Source organism: Branchiostoma floridae, chromosome 18, assembly GCF_000003815.2.
Source record: "Branchiostoma floridae strain S238N-H82 chromosome 18, Bfl_VNyyK, whole genome shotgun sequence".
Taxonomy (NCBI): Eukaryota; Metazoa; Chordata; class Leptocardii; order Amphioxiformes; family Branchiostomatidae; genus Branchiostoma; species Branchiostoma floridae.
The window spans coordinates 8,690,068-8,708,146 of NC_049996.1; the positions used below are offsets into that span (position 1 = coordinate 8,690,068).

Sequence of the window (18,079 nt, forward strand, 5' to 3'; positions counted from 1 at the left end):
AGTCCGTATGAGGCGCGCATGGGAGTATTTGCCTCCACCAGGCTCCACAGGTCGTGTAAAAGATAATAGAAATTGGACACACGTAAACAGGTAACATGTCAGACGAGTTAGCTGGGTCGCTAAGTTACGCTTACCATACTTCTCGGTCAGCTAACTCATCTGGCATGTTATGTATCTATTTTGTCCAATTTGTACTATTTTCCCCGCGACCTGTGGAGCCTGGTAGAGACTAAGAGCTTCATACGCACCTCAAACGTACTTGAATATATACGCATGTGTGACCCCGCCTTTAGGTCTTGAAATCATGTTTTATTCCGTCCAGGTTCCAGCTGTGAGATGCAGGTGCTTGCGTGGGACGGGATGTACGTTGACCGGCCCTACACGGTAACCAAGGTGGTCCTGATCACTGGACAACGTCTGGACATAGCGGTCAAGTGTAGCGAGGAGGGAAGCTTCAAAGTAAGAAACGTTACAGCCATTGAAAAATTGTTTCTTGCATTTTACGACCTTCGTTCGACGGCGAAGGTGAAATGTGGCCTCATGCAACAGAGGTTAGTTTTTATGCCATTCTGATCTTTGAAACTGGTTGTAGCGTCTGTATTACAAATGCGCATGCGGCATGCGTGATTCGTAGAGGATGCTGGGTACTGGCCTTGGTGCTGAAATATGTGTTAGGCGCATGTCTTTATCTATTCATTTGTTTATTTATTTATTTATTCATTCATTTATTGCTTTGACTTTAAACGTTGTACAGTCATGGCTATCAGGATAGTCTGTGGCTATCAAAGAGCTAGCATACTAAGTTAGGTCACAAGGACGGAACAGGACATGGGTGTTTTCGCTATACACACCTAAGTATTGTCAATGACCATTTGATTTTCACAGTTCACAAATGTTATGATCTCGACCCACAGTTGAAGTCCGCTCCGTCCGCTGATGACTTGTTAAGTGTTGGACCTGAGAGTGTACCTTACACTGGGACACTCGCCACCATAGTGGTCAATGGTAACGTTTCATTTTTCATTCATATATTCGCACATTTGTAATGAGGATACTCCCTTTTGTATTGAAAAAGATTTATCAATTATTTTGCTTACATGTACCTGCCAAAGTGCCTAGGCCGGCGATTGGCCCCTTATTGTCAGTAGTGGCAAGACATTGGACATTGCAGAACAGGGGGCATTTCCAAACCTATCAGAAAACCTTACAAAACTACGTCATATTTCCAAACCGGGGCCGGCCGGGCAGCTTTCGGGAATGAAAAGTATGATATAAAATACACCAAACTGCACAAGGCGTAAAGGGAATTATTTGTGTACATCTTTACGTATGAATTTCTATTTCTCGTTTCCACAAACAGCCCGGCCGAGCCCCGGGTTGGAATTGTGACGTTAGCCCAAAGATACCCATAAAACCTTAGTCTTCTTACCCGGATGGCTTTGACAATGGATTTTATTTTACCTCACATAATGTTCGATAGCTCAAATCCTTAGATGGTGTACAATTCTCCTTTTATTCAGTCCTTGAATAAGGTTATTTCTGTTTGCGAAGGTACAATCAATGCCATCATGGACTTCCCCGAAGAACTGCCGTCCCGTCCATCCTACAACGCCGACTTGCGGAACCTAACGTACGAGCAGGTAAGTAGTAGACACTGATCTCTTTGACAATAAAGGGAATCTATGCGTTAAGTTGGATTTATACACATACGTTGTGGAGATAGATGTATGACGTACTGCAAAGACAAATTATGGACAATACTTTGGAACCACTCAAAGTTTAACCAAACAAGTATGGAGCCCATCAGGATATATACCGATTATGTACGTTGTTGTTTCTAGGAGCAGGCATACTCTGACATGATTAACGTTTTCGTTTACATCAGATCCAAGGCAGGTTCGTGGTAGAGTTCGGGCCAGGGTTTGAATTCAACCGCCAACCGTACGTTTCACCAACTTACTACAGGTACAAGGATGAGGTGGATACCTTTCAGGTCTGTAAAGGAAATACTAGTTATGATTTTTATTACAAATCAAATATCTTTCTTTGAATTTCTAATTGTTAGCTTGCATTGCCCTATCCGGTGACTTGCTTATCTACAGCGAAAATAGCAATGGTCATGATAAGGAGGTTCATGAAGTTTGGTACGCATACGCAGCGAAATGCATTCTGGGGTATATATGTCAGAGGTGGCGGCCCCTGAGACATAAACAAAGCACTCCTTTTTTATCATGCAAATCGACCTATGGAGTCTGGACATGTATAGAGGTGAAGATATGGTGGAGACAAGAACTGTTTAGTCGGTGGCGTTCACCTTTGACATCATACCCAAGATGCATTTCGCTGTGCATGCGAACTTACAACTATGAGACGGCTTATTCAACCCCGCCTGTGTAAAATGGGCTACTATTCTTAGCTTAAATCTTTATTGTTCTGGATACTGAGTCTTAAAAAAACGTCCCCTTTATTCTAGGAGTGGCACCTTCTGAACACCAACCCTGTAAAGGTGCATCCCTTCCACACACACGTCCACCATTTCCAGGTGGTGTCCTACAACAAGTACGAAGGACCATACGGACATTTTGATGTCTTCGCTGGTCCTCCATCCAAGGCGTTTTTTGATTTTCAGGTACTTGCAGGTGTTTTTGATTTTTTTGGGATTTTAGTGTCATGTTGAACTAAAATTGCACTTGAAAGACAACATCGGCAGGCAAATACACAATGTTTGCCTTCACACGGTCTAGCCTAACAAACTACTATTCTATTTATTTTCATTAAAATACATGCATGTATATAGTGACCAGCCCTTCCAGCTCTGTCGTGTCACTTGCTACATTTTGCAATCGAACCCCACAGGGTATCTGCTACTTTATCAGTTACCATGGTGACAGCTGGTCCTGGTCATATCGATCTCATTTGTTTGGAGAAGAAGTAACGGAGCAAAAACGATATGTTTCCCTTCGTGACATTTGCGCATGGCACATGACACATCTTCTTGTCTCCCTGTTCCAAGGGCAAGCTGTGTTATCACCAGGATCAGGATTTTTTCGCCTCAACTGTCCGACCCGACCCTTTTCCTCTCGTCCTAACTCACGCCTGGAACGAGAGCTGGACAAACGAGAAGTCCATCTACAACCCCGTGGGTCAGTGGCGGGACACGGTCATCATGCCGCCCCTCAGTAACATCACCATCCGCTTCCAGCTGCACAGGTACTAGGTCAGGAACTGTAAGCTTGTCACACTCCCGAATAAGCATGCATAGCAACAGGAATTGTGGGTAATATGTCAAAGGTGAAGGCCCCTGAGACATAAACAAAACAAACGTCTGGAAAGTGTGATGCAAACCGATGCAATACGAGCGATCGTGATGATGTCACGGTGACGAAGGCAAAAAGCAGGTGTTTGGCAAACGATTGATTTACATTTTTTTTAAACCTTTATTTAACCTTGATACATCATTCGGCCTGAGCCGTTTTTCAAGATTTCAAGGGTGGAGGAGGTCAGAGGTGATTTGGTGATTAATTGGTGATTTGGTCTGCTAATTTAAATATCAGTTCTTAATCCAATCTACTGACAACTTGGTAGGCACCAACCACCGAATACCCCGAATATAAACAACAACAGCGATCGCTCGTATGGTCGAGACGAGAACTGTGTACAAGTCATGGAACTTCACCTTTGACATGACATTTACCCACAATTCCCGCCACTGCGAATGTGTACTTGGAAGTGTGAACATGAAGCTATGATTGATACCATGGTGTGAACGAGCTTATTCCACAATCCTTCAGTAACCAACATGCATTGCGCGCCAACATGTGTACATGTGACGTCACAGCCTCTATGCTCGTTGGTTGAATCTGGAAGAGTAGTACAGTACTCGAAATACCCAATTGCACACTTGCCAATGCAACCACATTTTGCCTGGCCCAGGTAGCGCAGTGTTTTTATTTTGCATCTTGACGCTTTGAATGGGGTGGGTGGTGCTGAGGGATCTGTTTACTGACAGCCTCCTGCATGGTTTGCAAAGACTGAAGTCATTGTCACAAGCACCATGTAAGGTGTGATAATGTCAACACAATGTTGGAATCCTCCAGGTATACGGGCCCGCTGTACGTCCACTGTCACAACCTGTTCCACTCGGACCACGGCATGTCCGGAGTCGTGCAGGTGGTGGGAAGAGGGGAGTCCACGAGCGGCGCTCACGTGTCTGCCGGCGGGAAATGGCCCGGAACGTGCCGCCGGGAAGACGTGTACAGCCCGAACGGCGCCGGCGGGATACGCAGCCGGGCCGGCCTGCCGCAGATCTACGTACAAGTAGCTCACTGGTAAGGGCTTTAGAACAAGGTTCTGGTTCTGGAAAAGTACTGGGCAACACCCCTCTTGTAAAACGCCCAGGAACTGATGCTGTGCAGCTATTGCTGGCTCCTCAGGTGTTCAGTGACTTTCCCCCTGAACTTGGCAGGTTCTGGTCACAGTGGCCACAGTGTACGGTAGTAGATTCCAATCTTGGACTGTTCGCTGAAAGTAAGAGTGTTGGTAGCAATTATTGGTTAAGGAGTTCAGTTTGGGGTTCAGTTTGTACTCAAAGACTGTATTGAGCACAAACTGAAACCCTAAGACATTAAGCGGCCATCGTCATCATTCGTTCTCCAATCCTTTTACTTGCACTGGTAAAAGCAAGGTAAGAATGACACATAAATGGGTATTTCACAGTCTATTGGTGTAGCCGATGTAGTGCTAACCCGAAAAGAGTGGCTTGTAGTAGATTTTGTAGAGAATGCTGAGTACTTTCCTTGGTGCTGAAACGTGTGTTAGGTATATAACCACAGATCTAACCCCCAGTCCTGCCCAATACTAGTATTTGATGGAAATCCAACAATGCTCTCCTCGGTTGAACCACTTCTGGCCATGCTAACATTGGTTGGATTGCTAGTTGTGATGGACAGTTAGGATCGGTTTATCGTCTCAGCACCTGGACCATATACACGTACTAGTAGTATGCTTTCCTTAATCATTTTTGTATTTCTCCCTCACAGTGGTACACTGCACCTAGTCTGGGTGGTAGGACTGGTGATGTTCCTGTGGCTGTAGACGGAGCAACCAGACCGATTCCCTTCTATCAGTCAACAGCATGCAACGTGGATTCAGTCCTGGAGGAGATTCACATATGAAGCCTATAGCTAGAAAGTGAGAAACGTAGCACACCCTGTAGGTAAAACAACCAGACCGCTTCCCTTCCAACAGTCAACAGCATGCAACGTGGATTCAGTCCTGGAGGAGATTCACAGAAGAAGCCTATAGCTAGAAAGTGAGAAACGTAGCACACCCTGTACATTACTAGTTCATCATAGAATGGTAGATTGATGTCTCTCGATCGTTTAAAGGTATTTTGCTCTATGGTCCAGGTGGGACATCGTGCATGTGGTTCTAGGACTGTTAATGCCATTCGACTCAAATTAGGCAAATATGCCTCAAACTGGAATAAAGCAGCATAACTTTGAGTAATACTGCGTCCTTTCTAGAAGTCAAGGTATAGAACGGACGTTACTCGGAATAATACAGCCTGTGGTTTACCAAGCCCATGAAATTACGGGTGAGCCAAATGCATTTGCCTGGTAACGGTACATAGGAAGGCACACCGTGTAGAAGCGCCAGCACACGACTCACACTAGAATAGCAGAGAGACACCAGTTGATAGATCTGTGCAGTCCAGAGCTTGAAGGTATCAAAGAACCCGAGTTTGATTCAGAGGATTTTAACCTAGTTTTATCTATATTTCAATTAATGATAATTTGTGGTGAATACTGATATCAGCATGGGTTAATTTTGTTTCTTATTTTGAAGATGTGTTTCTTTTAGATAGAACTATTTTTATAGCCTTTTGGTATAATAACATTAAATAACTGAATATATTTGATAAAAATGAGTTTCTGTGTTCTTGCTTTTACCCAGGAATGTACCAGTATTATTCAAATTTCACCTTATGTCTTAAAATTGTAGCACTATTTTAGCCTCTATAGCAGGCATTTTTATATTAGCATTTGTTTTGTTGATTTAATATGCACATGTAAAAGGAACATTGTGTTTATTTTACGTACATTCAACCTATAGCCATCTTCCATTCTGTATATATTGTAACTCCATCGTAAGGTCTATTTCATGTACAATTATCCCTGGCTTTCTCGTTCAAATTGATCCCGTTATTATTAATATTGATTAAGATACATCAAGGAGGTTCCTTGGATATATTAGTCATGTAATGACTTGCTTTGCATCTTGTTTTGCTACCAACTCCAGCGAAATTACACCTTATTGAAGTCTGCATGCCGCTTGATCTGTGGATTATGTTTTGTTTATGTGAAATATGTATTATTAAACAAAAGTATTGTTTAGTTTATCTTATTTATTTGTTATGCTATTTTGTGTATGTTATTCTGTACAGGACACGCCTGGAAAGCAGTGCGCAAAGTACTGAGTGTGTCTACCCCGTATAAAGAAAACAGAAATAAATAAAAAGAACAAGGTGACCCCGGGCAAGCATCACTCCCATAAACGGGCACTGCCAATTGGGACGAATCTTTTGCACTGACGCCCATACTATCTATTTAAGAACACTTGTACCATAGCTTCAGAGTATTAAGAAATATTACATTTATGCTGAATAGAGTAGAGGCCCTTAAAATCTGTGCGGGTAGTTGTTCTTCTGGACTGGTTTTGTTTCATAACCATTCCCATCCCACGGGCTAAAACGTGTAACGATGACACAGGTACAGTTCGGCTCTTGTTGATCGCTTCCGAGTGTCGAAAGCACGTCTGAATGTCACAATGTCGTATGGACTTGGAAGATGTCAACACTGGTCTAGGTGGCCCTATACCCCTAATCTGTAATTGACATGTAAACTGGCATATAAATATGGACTAAAACGTGAGACAAGATACTTGTACTGTTCGGCACCTGTTGGTCGCTTCCAAGGACATAACTGTTCAAACAGCCACCTTGGTATTCCCACGGGAGGGGCTAAGATTCGGGCTAGAAGGTTGGCTAGATCTATCATGTAAACTTGTTATCCTTGTTAAGATTATCAAGTATATGTTGGTATTTGTAGGTGGCTCTGTCAAAATATGTTACTAACTTGAATACAGTGCCACATTGTCGTAATGCAATAAATGACAAAAAACAAAGCAACTTAAATGACGTTTTCTCCCTATATATTCGGTCCCTCGTGGTACGTCCTAACTTTTGTCATCTTTGAGATATGTAATCATTGTTTAGCAGCACAGAACAGAGACGGGTGTGTCTTATAATCACCGTTACCGTTCGACATCCTTTGCTGGATCCTTTCTGGACACCGAACATCAAACAGCCCAGTCGACAATGGTTAAAGCCAGGCTGCTAGCCGTGCTGGGGGTCCTTCTGTGGAGCCCGGATCTCGTCATGTCCAGCTGCAGTATGACCAACCCCTGCAAAAACTTCACAGGTGAGAGCACTGTACGGTGGCTTTTCGGTGGGAAATTAAAGGCTATATTTCAGACCCATAACTCTGAGACTCCGACGACAAAAACAAACGTACGGGACGAGTTTTAGGGACGAGCTTTATTTTTAGTTGATTAAAGATTTTGTATGAATTTTATATTGATCATTACATTTCCCTTTATATTTCCTTAACTATTCAACAAGAAAGCATCTTTATTCAACTATACGACAATGTAGGTCATTTGAAAAACGTTATGTTTAGGATATTCATTTATTTTGACGAAACATTACGTTTACAGAACGGTAACATAGGATATCCAACAGCCAAACTGCCTGGATGACATCCTCTTGAGACCCCGAAACTAATGTGTGATGGTTAAAGAGTAAAAATCAAAATGCCGATAAACTACAAGACTAAACATACAGTCCATTCTTTCCCTGGCCTGGTTTGTCTTATGTTCACCTTCATTAGAAGAGACAATCAATTCCATGTCAATAATGTTTTTTGTTAACATTCTTGCTTAAAGAGGGGAACAAGGGCGTTGTGGTACCATGCCCCCCTCCCCCTTACACTGAAGAGCAGATCCTCTGACAAGCATAAAAGTCTGATTGACCAGGGATGCTCTTAGGTCACATGTGGCCGCATTTTTTTTCGAGAACAGGAGAAAATCAATGCGCGCGCGGATGTCATCCATAAAATTAAGTCGGTGCGGCCTTACTTCTGACCCTGAGAAAGAGTAGAGGCATGTTTAGACAGTTCCGACCGTTACCGCTAATGCTGGATATTAACAGCACAAAAACAACAGAAATGTCGCGTTTCTTTTCCACGTATGTGCCGATGATAATCCTCCCCGTAATCAATGCAAACACTCGGTCTCATCACAGAGATAAAGCCTTGCACGACAGCGTACTTGGGTTTCTCGGTAATAGATCTTACTTATGTAAGTAAATAAATAAATAAATAAATAAATCATATGTCCGCAACGGTTTCGATGCTTCTGACGTAATATGACGCGTAAAGCGATGCGTAAACTTGATGTTGCTGACTTAGGCCTACGTCACGTTTCCAAACCGGGGCCCGACGGGGAAGCTTTTGGGAACGAAAAGTATGATATAAAAGAAACCAAACTACACAGGTCGTGGGCATTATCTGTGTATATCTGTACGCATAACGTTACTTTCTACTTGTCGTGTCCACAAACAGCCCGGCTGGGCCCCGGTTTGGAAATATGACGTTAGCCGTAGGCAGAAAAGATGCTGCTACAGTCATCACTAAGGCCTGAGTCACATTTCCAAACCGGGACCCGGCCAGGCTGTTTGAGAAAACGAAAATGAGAAATGTATGCATAAAAATATACACAAATAATGCCCACGATTATTCTCCTTACTTCTTGTGTAATTTGATGCTTTTTATATCATACTTTTCGTTCCCGAAAGCTGCCCGGACGGGCCCCTTTGTGGAAACGTGCCCTTAGCCTAATCCAGCGTCCAGGTGTGCCAGACATGCCAACTGTATTTTTGGGGCGGCTGACTCATCTGGCATCTTATTTGTCTATTTGGCCAATTTCTGCTAATTTCTTTTAGCGAAATGTGGGGCCTGGTAGAGGCTACAGAGTGACCCATACGGCCTTGCACTGAGCAAACCTGTTAACAAACACGAACACGTTTTTTTCCTCAGTCGGTAATGACCTTGTGCGTCCTGATGAGTACTACTCCGGGAACGAGACGCGCCTAAACGTGACGTTGACAGTTGACATCGGTGACGTCACGTTCGACTGGCTGACCTTCCAGCGCCGCCTGTACAACGGGAAGATGCCCGGTCCTACTCTTAGGGTCCGTCCGGGGGACACGCTCAACATTAAACTCGTGAGAACGTAGCTAGAACTTATAATAGGTAGCCTCCTTACTAGTATGCTGGTGTCATATTTCCAAACATGATCATGAGTTCGAAGACCTCATATCTCCATGAAATATTCTGATTAAACGATTTCCACATCTACATAATCTATGTTTGGTTATGTACACCTTTAACTGACTTACACAGGTCACAATGTTAACATTCCGGTATCCAAAATTTACTGTACCACTTGGCAATTTTGCATTGATTATGCAAATTAAACTCATTTGCATAATTGGTAGATATTAACCTACCACAATATGTATTTAAGTCATACAATGGCAAACACTGCAAATATATTTACACATACATGTATAGATTTGCCTCATTAATTGTGCAAATTAAGAGTTAATTTGCATAATTTACAAATCCTTGTCTAAATTACCCGCATACTTGATATCATTTACATACGTCGTCCCTTTGTTCACTTATTGTCCTTGGAAGATTTTGACAAAAATGCCCCTTACAGTTCTAGAGCAAGCTGCTATGGGGCCAAACATACATCACTTCTTCCTTACATCAGAAGCTATCTGCCACAAAAAAATCAAGACCATAGCACGACTATGTCAAACGATAAAAAAAGATTGTGCTGCAGTACCAAGTTCACATACCAGGGCCTCAAATTGACCTTGACATTCGTCTTCCCAACACCTCAGGACCCACATATTCTAATATTTTGTGTGTCTGTGTGTTTTTGTCTGTCTGATATGTGACGTCAGTATAACTTGAGAACCTTTTGACGGATTGTAATAAAAGTAGGTCAAGGTCCAGTTTGAGCCCCCTGGTATGATGACTTTGTTTCTAATATCAACAGAAATCTTTATGTCAATCCAAACGCACCTATGCAGGTAAACGAGTTAGGAGGGAACCAGGAGGCCCGACCGAACAACTCCCCCCGTCACCCGAACAACACGAACCTGCATCTGCACGGGCTGCACGTGTCGCCCCTGGAGCCGCAAGATAGCCCGTGTGTACTGGTGGGTGATAACTGGAAAGAGGGTCTGCATGCCTTTTCCGTTAAGCGTTACTAGCCATTCTAATTCACCGTTATTCGTTACAGACCCGCTCTAATTCAACGTTAAGCGTTATTGATATATTCTTCGTGAAGCGTTATGGGTCGTTTTTATTCTATGTTAAGCGTTATTTGTTATCCCGAAATCACCGTTAAGCGTTACCAAAAAATTCGTAACGCGTTATACCCACGAAGTCAAGCGCAAGATAGAGCCACTGAAATGCAGGAAATGGCATTTCAAAGGGTTGCGGAATCATCGCCCAAAAAACTGCATGTCACTTAGGCCATGTTGCCATCCGTTTGCCCCCCCCCCCCAAAAAAAAAGATTTCCGACCACACTGTGAATCTTGCAAAGCAGCATATGTGTGCCGTAAATAAAAAAGAATATCGGAAAACGGATACTAATGTCATAAAATTCCAAAGTGAATTTCAAAGTGAAAGAACGAAAATATATATGTTCTCTAAAATGTATACTGTGGTCCTTTGAAATTGAGATATCAAACATTTCCTCACCCTGACAGTGCTTGTTCTCTTGCCATTTATTTCCCAGTGAGGGGCAAAGAAGGGACAGTATACGTATGTCATCAACTAGCAACTGCGTTTCTCAAAGCACACAATGTATTTTTCAAAGATATGTTATGACTACCGTGATAATATTTGGAAAAAAATCATTGTGGACATGTTCCCAGGTTGCACCGGGAGAGTCCTACCAGTACCAGATCGAAATCCCGTCGGACCACGCGAGAGGAACCTTCTGGTACCATAGCCATCACCATGGTGCCGCGGGATTCCACGTACGTAATAAGCCATTTCATCGTTTTTACTGCGCCTGCGGTACCACAGTCATCACCATGGTGCCGCGGGATTCCACGTACGTAGTAAGCCATTTCACCATTTCTAATGCGCCTGCAGGGTGATCGAGTCGCCAGTGGACAAGTTTACAAGCATGAGGATTACCACGCAGGGTTGTGCTATCAGATACCTAAAACAATTGAATGAAAAGAAGCTGGGTTTCCTGTCATAATGTAATATTCATGAATTGAGCTAATTTGGTGACGTCATTCGCTAAAATCCAAGATAGTGGACAATATCATCAGCTCGGGTATAAATTCTGACTGCTTGGTACTTTGTCTTTAAAAATATTCAAATGTATGTTTTTAGTCTATTTTCATTGTCTTTGGGGGGTTACAGTATGACATCATGTTGTGACGTCAATTTGACGTCGTTGATGTTGCTCTTTTTAAAGCCTAGCAGACATTGATATTCTTTTAGCTACTCTTTCTCTTAAATGTTCTCTAAAGATACAGTGGTCATGCGATAAGTAGTTTAGGCCCCCACCCCTCGTCTCAGGATTCCCAAAAATCTGACCTGAATATCGTTGCATTCTTTTCTCTGCGTATTAAGTGTGTCATTAAGTGTGGATTACAAAGGAAAGAGTGATATTACCAAGACAATTTTACGGTGGTTTAAGTTCGCGGTTTTCGCGTTGCCAATTCACCACGAACTTAAAGTTACCGCGAACATTCTCCATGGCAGTAAGAGACTACAGTGCACGGTGCTTCCACGAACTTAAAATCACCACAAACAGCCCTTTTTACCTGCTACCGCGAAATTAAATCCCCGCAAACTTAAATGCATTTACAGTATACGTGTACATTTGTTTGTCTCGTGTAGATGAATAGCGGCATGGCGGGGTTCCTGATAGTAGAAGATGACCCGACTGTGATGTCAGACGAGCTGGACGCCATCTCCTGCCCCAACAACTGTGAGCACGACGTTCCGCTGCTGTTCGGCCCGTGGTTCATTTACGTGGTCATCACCCCTCCCGTGGACTTTCAGAGCTTTGCACAGCTGCAGGACCTATATGGAGATAATGTCAGGTAAGACAGGTGTTCAAGTGAAAGTGATCTCGATCCGGTTTTTAACTCGCTGAAGAGTTAATCTTCCCCTTGTTGTAACGAAGAAGACATGCGCTATATGCAATATTTACAGGTTCATTTTATCGGGGGAAATTCCCCTAGCTCATTTAGACAAATACTGCAGGAGCATCCTTATTAGAGAACGCTTACAGCTAAATGTGTAAACGTTAGGTATGGTTAGGTCGTTGATCAATGTAATATAACCAGCTGCTGCCGCGCCGCTTGTCTGTGAAGTTACGTTGAAGAGCAGTTTATATACCGGCTGTTTTGATACAGATACAGGTGCAGGTAGCGTTTGCGAGTTAAGCGAACAATTTTATAGAAGATCTGACAACATAACGCAAACAACATTTAAAAAGCTTGTCAAATGCTTGGCTACCATCTTGCCTTCTTATGTCTGTTCCCTCAAGGTTACCAGACTACAATGTGACCGAGAACACCACGCTGACAGATTGGCTCATGAACCCTGAGAACGAGATCCACTACTTTTTGACCAATGGTAAAGTGTTAACCCTTAACGTAATTGGTTTGAATATGGTATTGTCGTGTTGGTCCGTTTAGTTATATCCTTGTAGTGCCTAGTTTCTGTTCCTATAATGTACATGTATATGTTTACAGAAAAATGATTTGTAGCCATTACCCTGTGGCACTTCCTCAAACATGACATCCCGCCACCCTCCTCCCCCGTTTTACGTCCCTTCCAAAAACAAACGGGTGCAGACTAAGATCCCCCATGATTTGAACCGGGATCTCCCATGGCCAGTTACCAGCTAACTGGAAATTGTAAGGCTTAGCCACTTGTTTTGGCTGCAGAACCCCCCCCCCCCCCCACACACACACATACACACACAAAAATTATATGTAGATATTGGTTTAGAGGCTATTTCAGCCGTTATCTCGAAGTAATTTGTGTAAAAGATTATTTTTATTCCTAGGCCAGCTCCAGCCGACCATTACTCTGAAGAAACATGAGATGAAGAGGTTCCGAATGCTGTGCGTGGGATTGTGGGATGTACTCTTTCTTACAATAGAGGGTGAGACTATACATAAAGCTGAGCTGACTCAAAGCTTGCACTTGTATATAGCGTTTTTGATTGGTTGGGTATGATGATCGATTACAAAATGAGACATGAGGAGGGTTGTGTGTAGTACTCAATACCCTATAGAGAGGGCCGATGTCAATTGCCAATCTTGCCATTGACATTACGTTTTGCCGTCCAGGTTCCAGCTGTGAAATGCAGGTGCTCGCGTGGGACGGGCTGTACGTGGATCGGCCCTACACGGTAACTAAGGTGGTCCTTGGTACTGGAGAACGCCTGGACATAGCGGTCAAGTGTAGCGAGGAGGGAAGCTTCAAGGTAAGAAACGTTACAGCCATTGAAAAGATTGTTTATTGAATTTCACAATTTTCTTTCGACATCAAAAATGAGAAAAATGACCTCATATTGATTTTGATGTGACCGAGGTTTATTTTTGCCTTTGAAACTGGTAGTAGAATCGATATCACTACTGCGCATGCGTGGTACGTAAAAGATGTTGGGTACTCTCTTTAGTCCTGGAATATATGTTGGTCTTTATGTATTCATTCATTTATTGCTTTGACTGTACAAATATACAATCAGGACTTTCAGGCTAGCCTGTGGCTATCACAAAGAGCTACAGGACATGGACGTTATCGCTTTAGACACATAGAAGTATTTTCAATGGCCATTTGATTTTTACAGTTTACACATGTTATGATCTCGACCCGCAGATGAAGTCCGCTCCGTCTGCCGACGACTTGTTAAGTCTTGGTCTTCCAGATATAGCTTACACTGGGATACTCGCCACCATAGTGGTGAACGGTAATGTTTGAGATTTCATTGAAATGTTTACACAATTATAATGAGGATTCAAAACCCACCTCTTGCATTGAAAATCATTTGTTTTATTTCTAGGAATCCCAAAACTGGTGCGAGCGAGCGAATAAAAAACGTTTGGCCCAAAAAAGTTTCATCATGAAATAAACGTGTAGGAAAAAAAATTAATTTCTGTTTGTTCAGGTCTTTTTCTTTGACTTTGGAATTTCACCGTTTTCCGATATTTTTTTTATTTGCAGCATATATTTTATGTGCTCAGTTGACAGCTGCTTTGTACGATTTACAATGGTCGAAAACAGAGGAAAATTGACGCGCGCTCGACTGTCATACATATAATCAAAACAACATGGCCTAATGTTCAGTTCAATTTCGTTGATAATGTACGCCTTTATTTCTTTCCTTTAATCCGTCCTTCAAGAAGGTTATTTTTTTTTGCTATAAAGGTACAATCAACGCCATCATGGACTTTCCTGAAGAACTGCCGTCCCGTCCAGTCTACAACGCCGACTTGCGAAACCTAACGGATGAGCAGGTAAGTATTCATCATCATCAGGTAATTATTAGTTACTGATCTCTTTGACTTTGACATTGTCTTTAAACTTGACAATTCTAAATGTGCCTCTTAAATGCAGGAAATGTTGTTTTAGAGGGTCCAGATCACGCAATGCAAAGATAACTTTATATGAAGAATTGGAACCCCTCAAATCATACCCAAACAGGAATGCTGCACATCAGGGGCCTAACGTATCCAGTATACTGATTGTCCGTCTTTGTTTTAAAGGAGCATGTATAATCTAACATAATGAACGATTTTGTATACATCAGATCCAAGGCAGGTTCGTGGTTGAGTTCGGACCAGGATTTGAATTCAACCGCCAACGATACGTCTCACCAACTTACTACAGGTACAAGGATGAGGTAGACACGTATCAGGTCAGTAGGGAATAACGTTATCATCAGTATTCTCTCATAGATTTTTCTTTGCATGGTCATTTTTAGCTTGCACTATCCCATTGTTGACTCTCTTATTTACAGTGGACAAAGCAGACGTCAGACTAAGGAGATTCATAGTTCTGAGTACGCATTTGCAACGAAATGCATTGTGGGTAATATATCAAAGGTGAAGACCCCCGAGACATAAAAACATGTCCTATATTATTATGCGAATCGACCGACGAAGTCTGGACATTTTCACCTTTGACATCTTACCCAAAATACATTTCGCTCTGCATGCGAACTTAGAACCATGAGACGCCTTATTCAGTCCCGTCCGTAAGGGAGAACTGTTCTTGGATTTTAAGTCATTAAAAAACACTTTTCCCCATTTCAGGAGTGGCATCTCCTGAACACCAACCCCACGTTGGTGCATCCTTTCCACATGCATGTCCACCATTTCCAAGTGGTGTCCTACAACAAGTATGAAGGACCATACGGAAACTATGAAGTGGTCATTGGTCCTTCATCCAAGGCGTATTTCGATCTACAGGTACCTAGATACGTTGTGATTTTATCCATTTTTTATGAGTCGTTCTGAATTAGAATTACACTGGAAAGGCAACATTCCTGCAGATGATTAATGTCTACCTATGGCCTACATGGCCTAGCCTAACAAAACTGCCATTTTTTTAATATATGTAGTGACCGGTTTCTTCGGCTCTGTCTTGCCCCTTACATTATGTAATTGATCAATATAAGGTGTGTCTACTACTTTACACGTTACCATGGTGACAGCCATCTGGCCCTGGTCACCGATCTTTAAAAAAAAAACAATATGCTTCTTTTCATTAGATACGAATCAAATTGACTCATTATTTATTCAGGCATTTTGATATTTATTCTTGTCTCCAAGGGCAAGCTGTGCTATCACCAGGATCCGGAAGTTAACGTCTCAACTGTCTGGCCCGCACCCTTCCCTGTCAACCTAACTCACGCCTGGAACGAGAGCTGGACAAAGGAGAAGTCCATCTACACCCCCGTGGGTCAGTGGCGGGACACGGTCATCATGCCGCCCCTCAGTAACATCACCATCCGCTTCCAGCTGCACAGGTCAGGACTATCCCACAACTAGCCCATAATCTACTTAGAAATTATCACTTTAGGCCACACTATCTTATTCCAATATTAGGCCACACTGACTTATATTTATGAATGACATCGGTGGCTGCAGTTCCAAAAAAGCCGCTAGGGAGTCCAAACTTGCAGCACTTTCTCTCTGCCCCAAGGGCAACTCAAAAATCGCAACCACAGCATGTCCAGAATACGAGATATAAAAAAATTACGTTCCGCTTGACAAGCCGCTGGGGGAGGGGGCATTATCGAACTTGACCTTCGTTTTCCTGACCCCTAACCACCTACCAAATGTCATCAGGATCCATCCAGGGCTTCTCGAGTTATGCTGTTGACACACACACACACACGCACACACACAGAGACAGACAAACACGCTCAAAACATAACCTTCTGGTTAAGGTGACAATGTTGGAATCTTACAGATACATGGGCCCGCTGTACGTCCACTGTCACAACCTGCTTCACTCCGATCTTGGCATGATCGGAGTGGTGCAGGTGGTGGGAAGAGGGGAGTCCACGAGCGGCGCTCACGTGTCCGCCGGCGGGAAGTGGCCCGGAACGTGCCGCCGCGGCGACGTGTACAGCCCTGACCGCGCCGGCGGTGTACGCAGCCGGGCTGGCCCACCACAGATCTACGTATCTCACTGGTAAGGGCTTTAGAACAAGGTTCTGGTTCTGGAAGTAATGGACAACACCCCTAGGCCTTTTGTTGGGGTAAAACGCCCAGGAACTGGTGCTGTACAGTTATTGCTGGCTCTTCAGGTGTTTAGTGACCTTCTCCCTGTACTTGGCAGGTTCTTGTCACAGTGTATGGTAGTAGATTCCAATATTGAACTACACTGTTCGCGGAAAGTATGAGTGTCTGTAGCAATCATTGTTAAAGGAGTACAGTTGGAGGTTCAGTTTGTACTCAAAGACTTGAGCACAAACTGAAACCCTTGGTATTGGTGGAGTGGCTTGTAGTAGATTTTGTAGAGAATGTTGGGTACTTTCCTTGGTGCTGAAACGTGTGTTAGGTAACCACAGATCTAACCCCCAGTCCTGCCCAATACTAGTATTTGATGGAAATGTAACAATTCTCTCCTCGGTTGAATCACTTCTGGGTATGGCCATGCTAACATTGGTTGGACAGCTAGTTGTGATAGGCGGCTAGGATCGGTCTATCGTCTCAGAACCTGGACCATATACACGTAGTATGCTTTCCTTAATCTTTAATGTATTTCTCCCTTGCAGTGGTACGCTGTACCTTGTCTGGGCGATAGGACTGGTGATGGCCATGTGGCTGTAGACGGAGCAACCAGGCCGCTTCCCCTATAACAGTCAACAGCATGCAACGTGGACTTCGTTCTGAAGAATGAATTCAAATCCTTGGAAAAGCAGACTTCATCTTGACATGTTTTCTATATATGATTTATCCATGTCTTGTAAATAATAATCATACTTATCATATTAATAATAATCATACTTCTTCTAATAACACTATCATCTCTACGTCACTCAAGCAATGCAGCCTGTGGTTTACCAAGCCCATGGTCACGATGAAATGAAGTCAAATGCATTTTGTGTGGTAACTGGACACTGTGTAGCAGCGCCACCATGTGAATCACAATAGAATAGCAAGCACAAGTGGGTGGTAGACCAGTGCAGTCTGGCTAAAGGTATCGAAGGATCCACACTTGTTTCAGAAGAAAGGGGAACCAACAAATATGATCACAATTGATTAAGTTCTTAGATGACAAATAGAGGAATAACACACACATTTGTATCAAAGGATCAACACTTTTTTCAGAAGAAAGGGGAAACAACAAATGTTATCACAACTAATCAATTTCTTAGATTGCAAAT

At 43.0% G+C, this 18,079-nt stretch overlaps 2 protein-coding genes across 2 annotated transcripts in view; both read left to right on the top strand.

Moving 5' to 3' along the window:
- The window catches only part of LOC118405235, a 5,774-nt gene extending 1,003 nt beyond the window's left edge, over positions 1-4,771 (top strand). The window contains exons 4-10 of the mRNA XM_035804617.1: positions 323-459; positions 915-1,005; positions 1,552-1,640; positions 1,886-1,993; positions 2,474-2,629; positions 3,014-3,210; positions 4,098-4,771. Coding sequence (XP_035660510.1) covers positions 323-459; positions 915-1,005; positions 1,552-1,640; positions 1,886-1,993; positions 2,474-2,629; positions 3,014-3,210; positions 4,098-4,332 — 1,013 coding nt within the window. The 3' untranslated portion in view covers positions 4,333-4,771. The remainder of the gene's footprint in view (positions 1-322; positions 460-914; positions 1,006-1,551; positions 1,641-1,885; positions 1,994-2,473; positions 2,630-3,013; positions 3,211-4,097) is intronic.
- The window catches only part of LOC118406064 (putative multicopper oxidase GMC1), a 17,087-nt gene extending 2,927 nt beyond the window's left edge, over positions 1-14,160 (top strand). Inside the window, exons 2-8 of the mRNA XM_035805922.1 lie at positions 10,223-10,351; positions 11,076-11,180; positions 12,061-12,266; positions 12,716-12,804; positions 13,241-13,339; positions 13,527-13,663; positions 14,059-14,160. Coding sequence (XP_035661815.1) covers positions 10,223-10,351; positions 11,076-11,180; positions 12,061-12,266; positions 12,716-12,804; positions 13,241-13,339; positions 13,527-13,663; positions 14,059-14,160 — 867 coding nt within the window. The remainder of the gene's footprint in view (positions 1-10,222; positions 10,352-11,075; positions 11,181-12,060; positions 12,267-12,715; positions 12,805-13,240; positions 13,340-13,526; positions 13,664-14,058) is intronic.
- Positions 14,161-18,079: the final 3,919 nt, after the last annotated feature.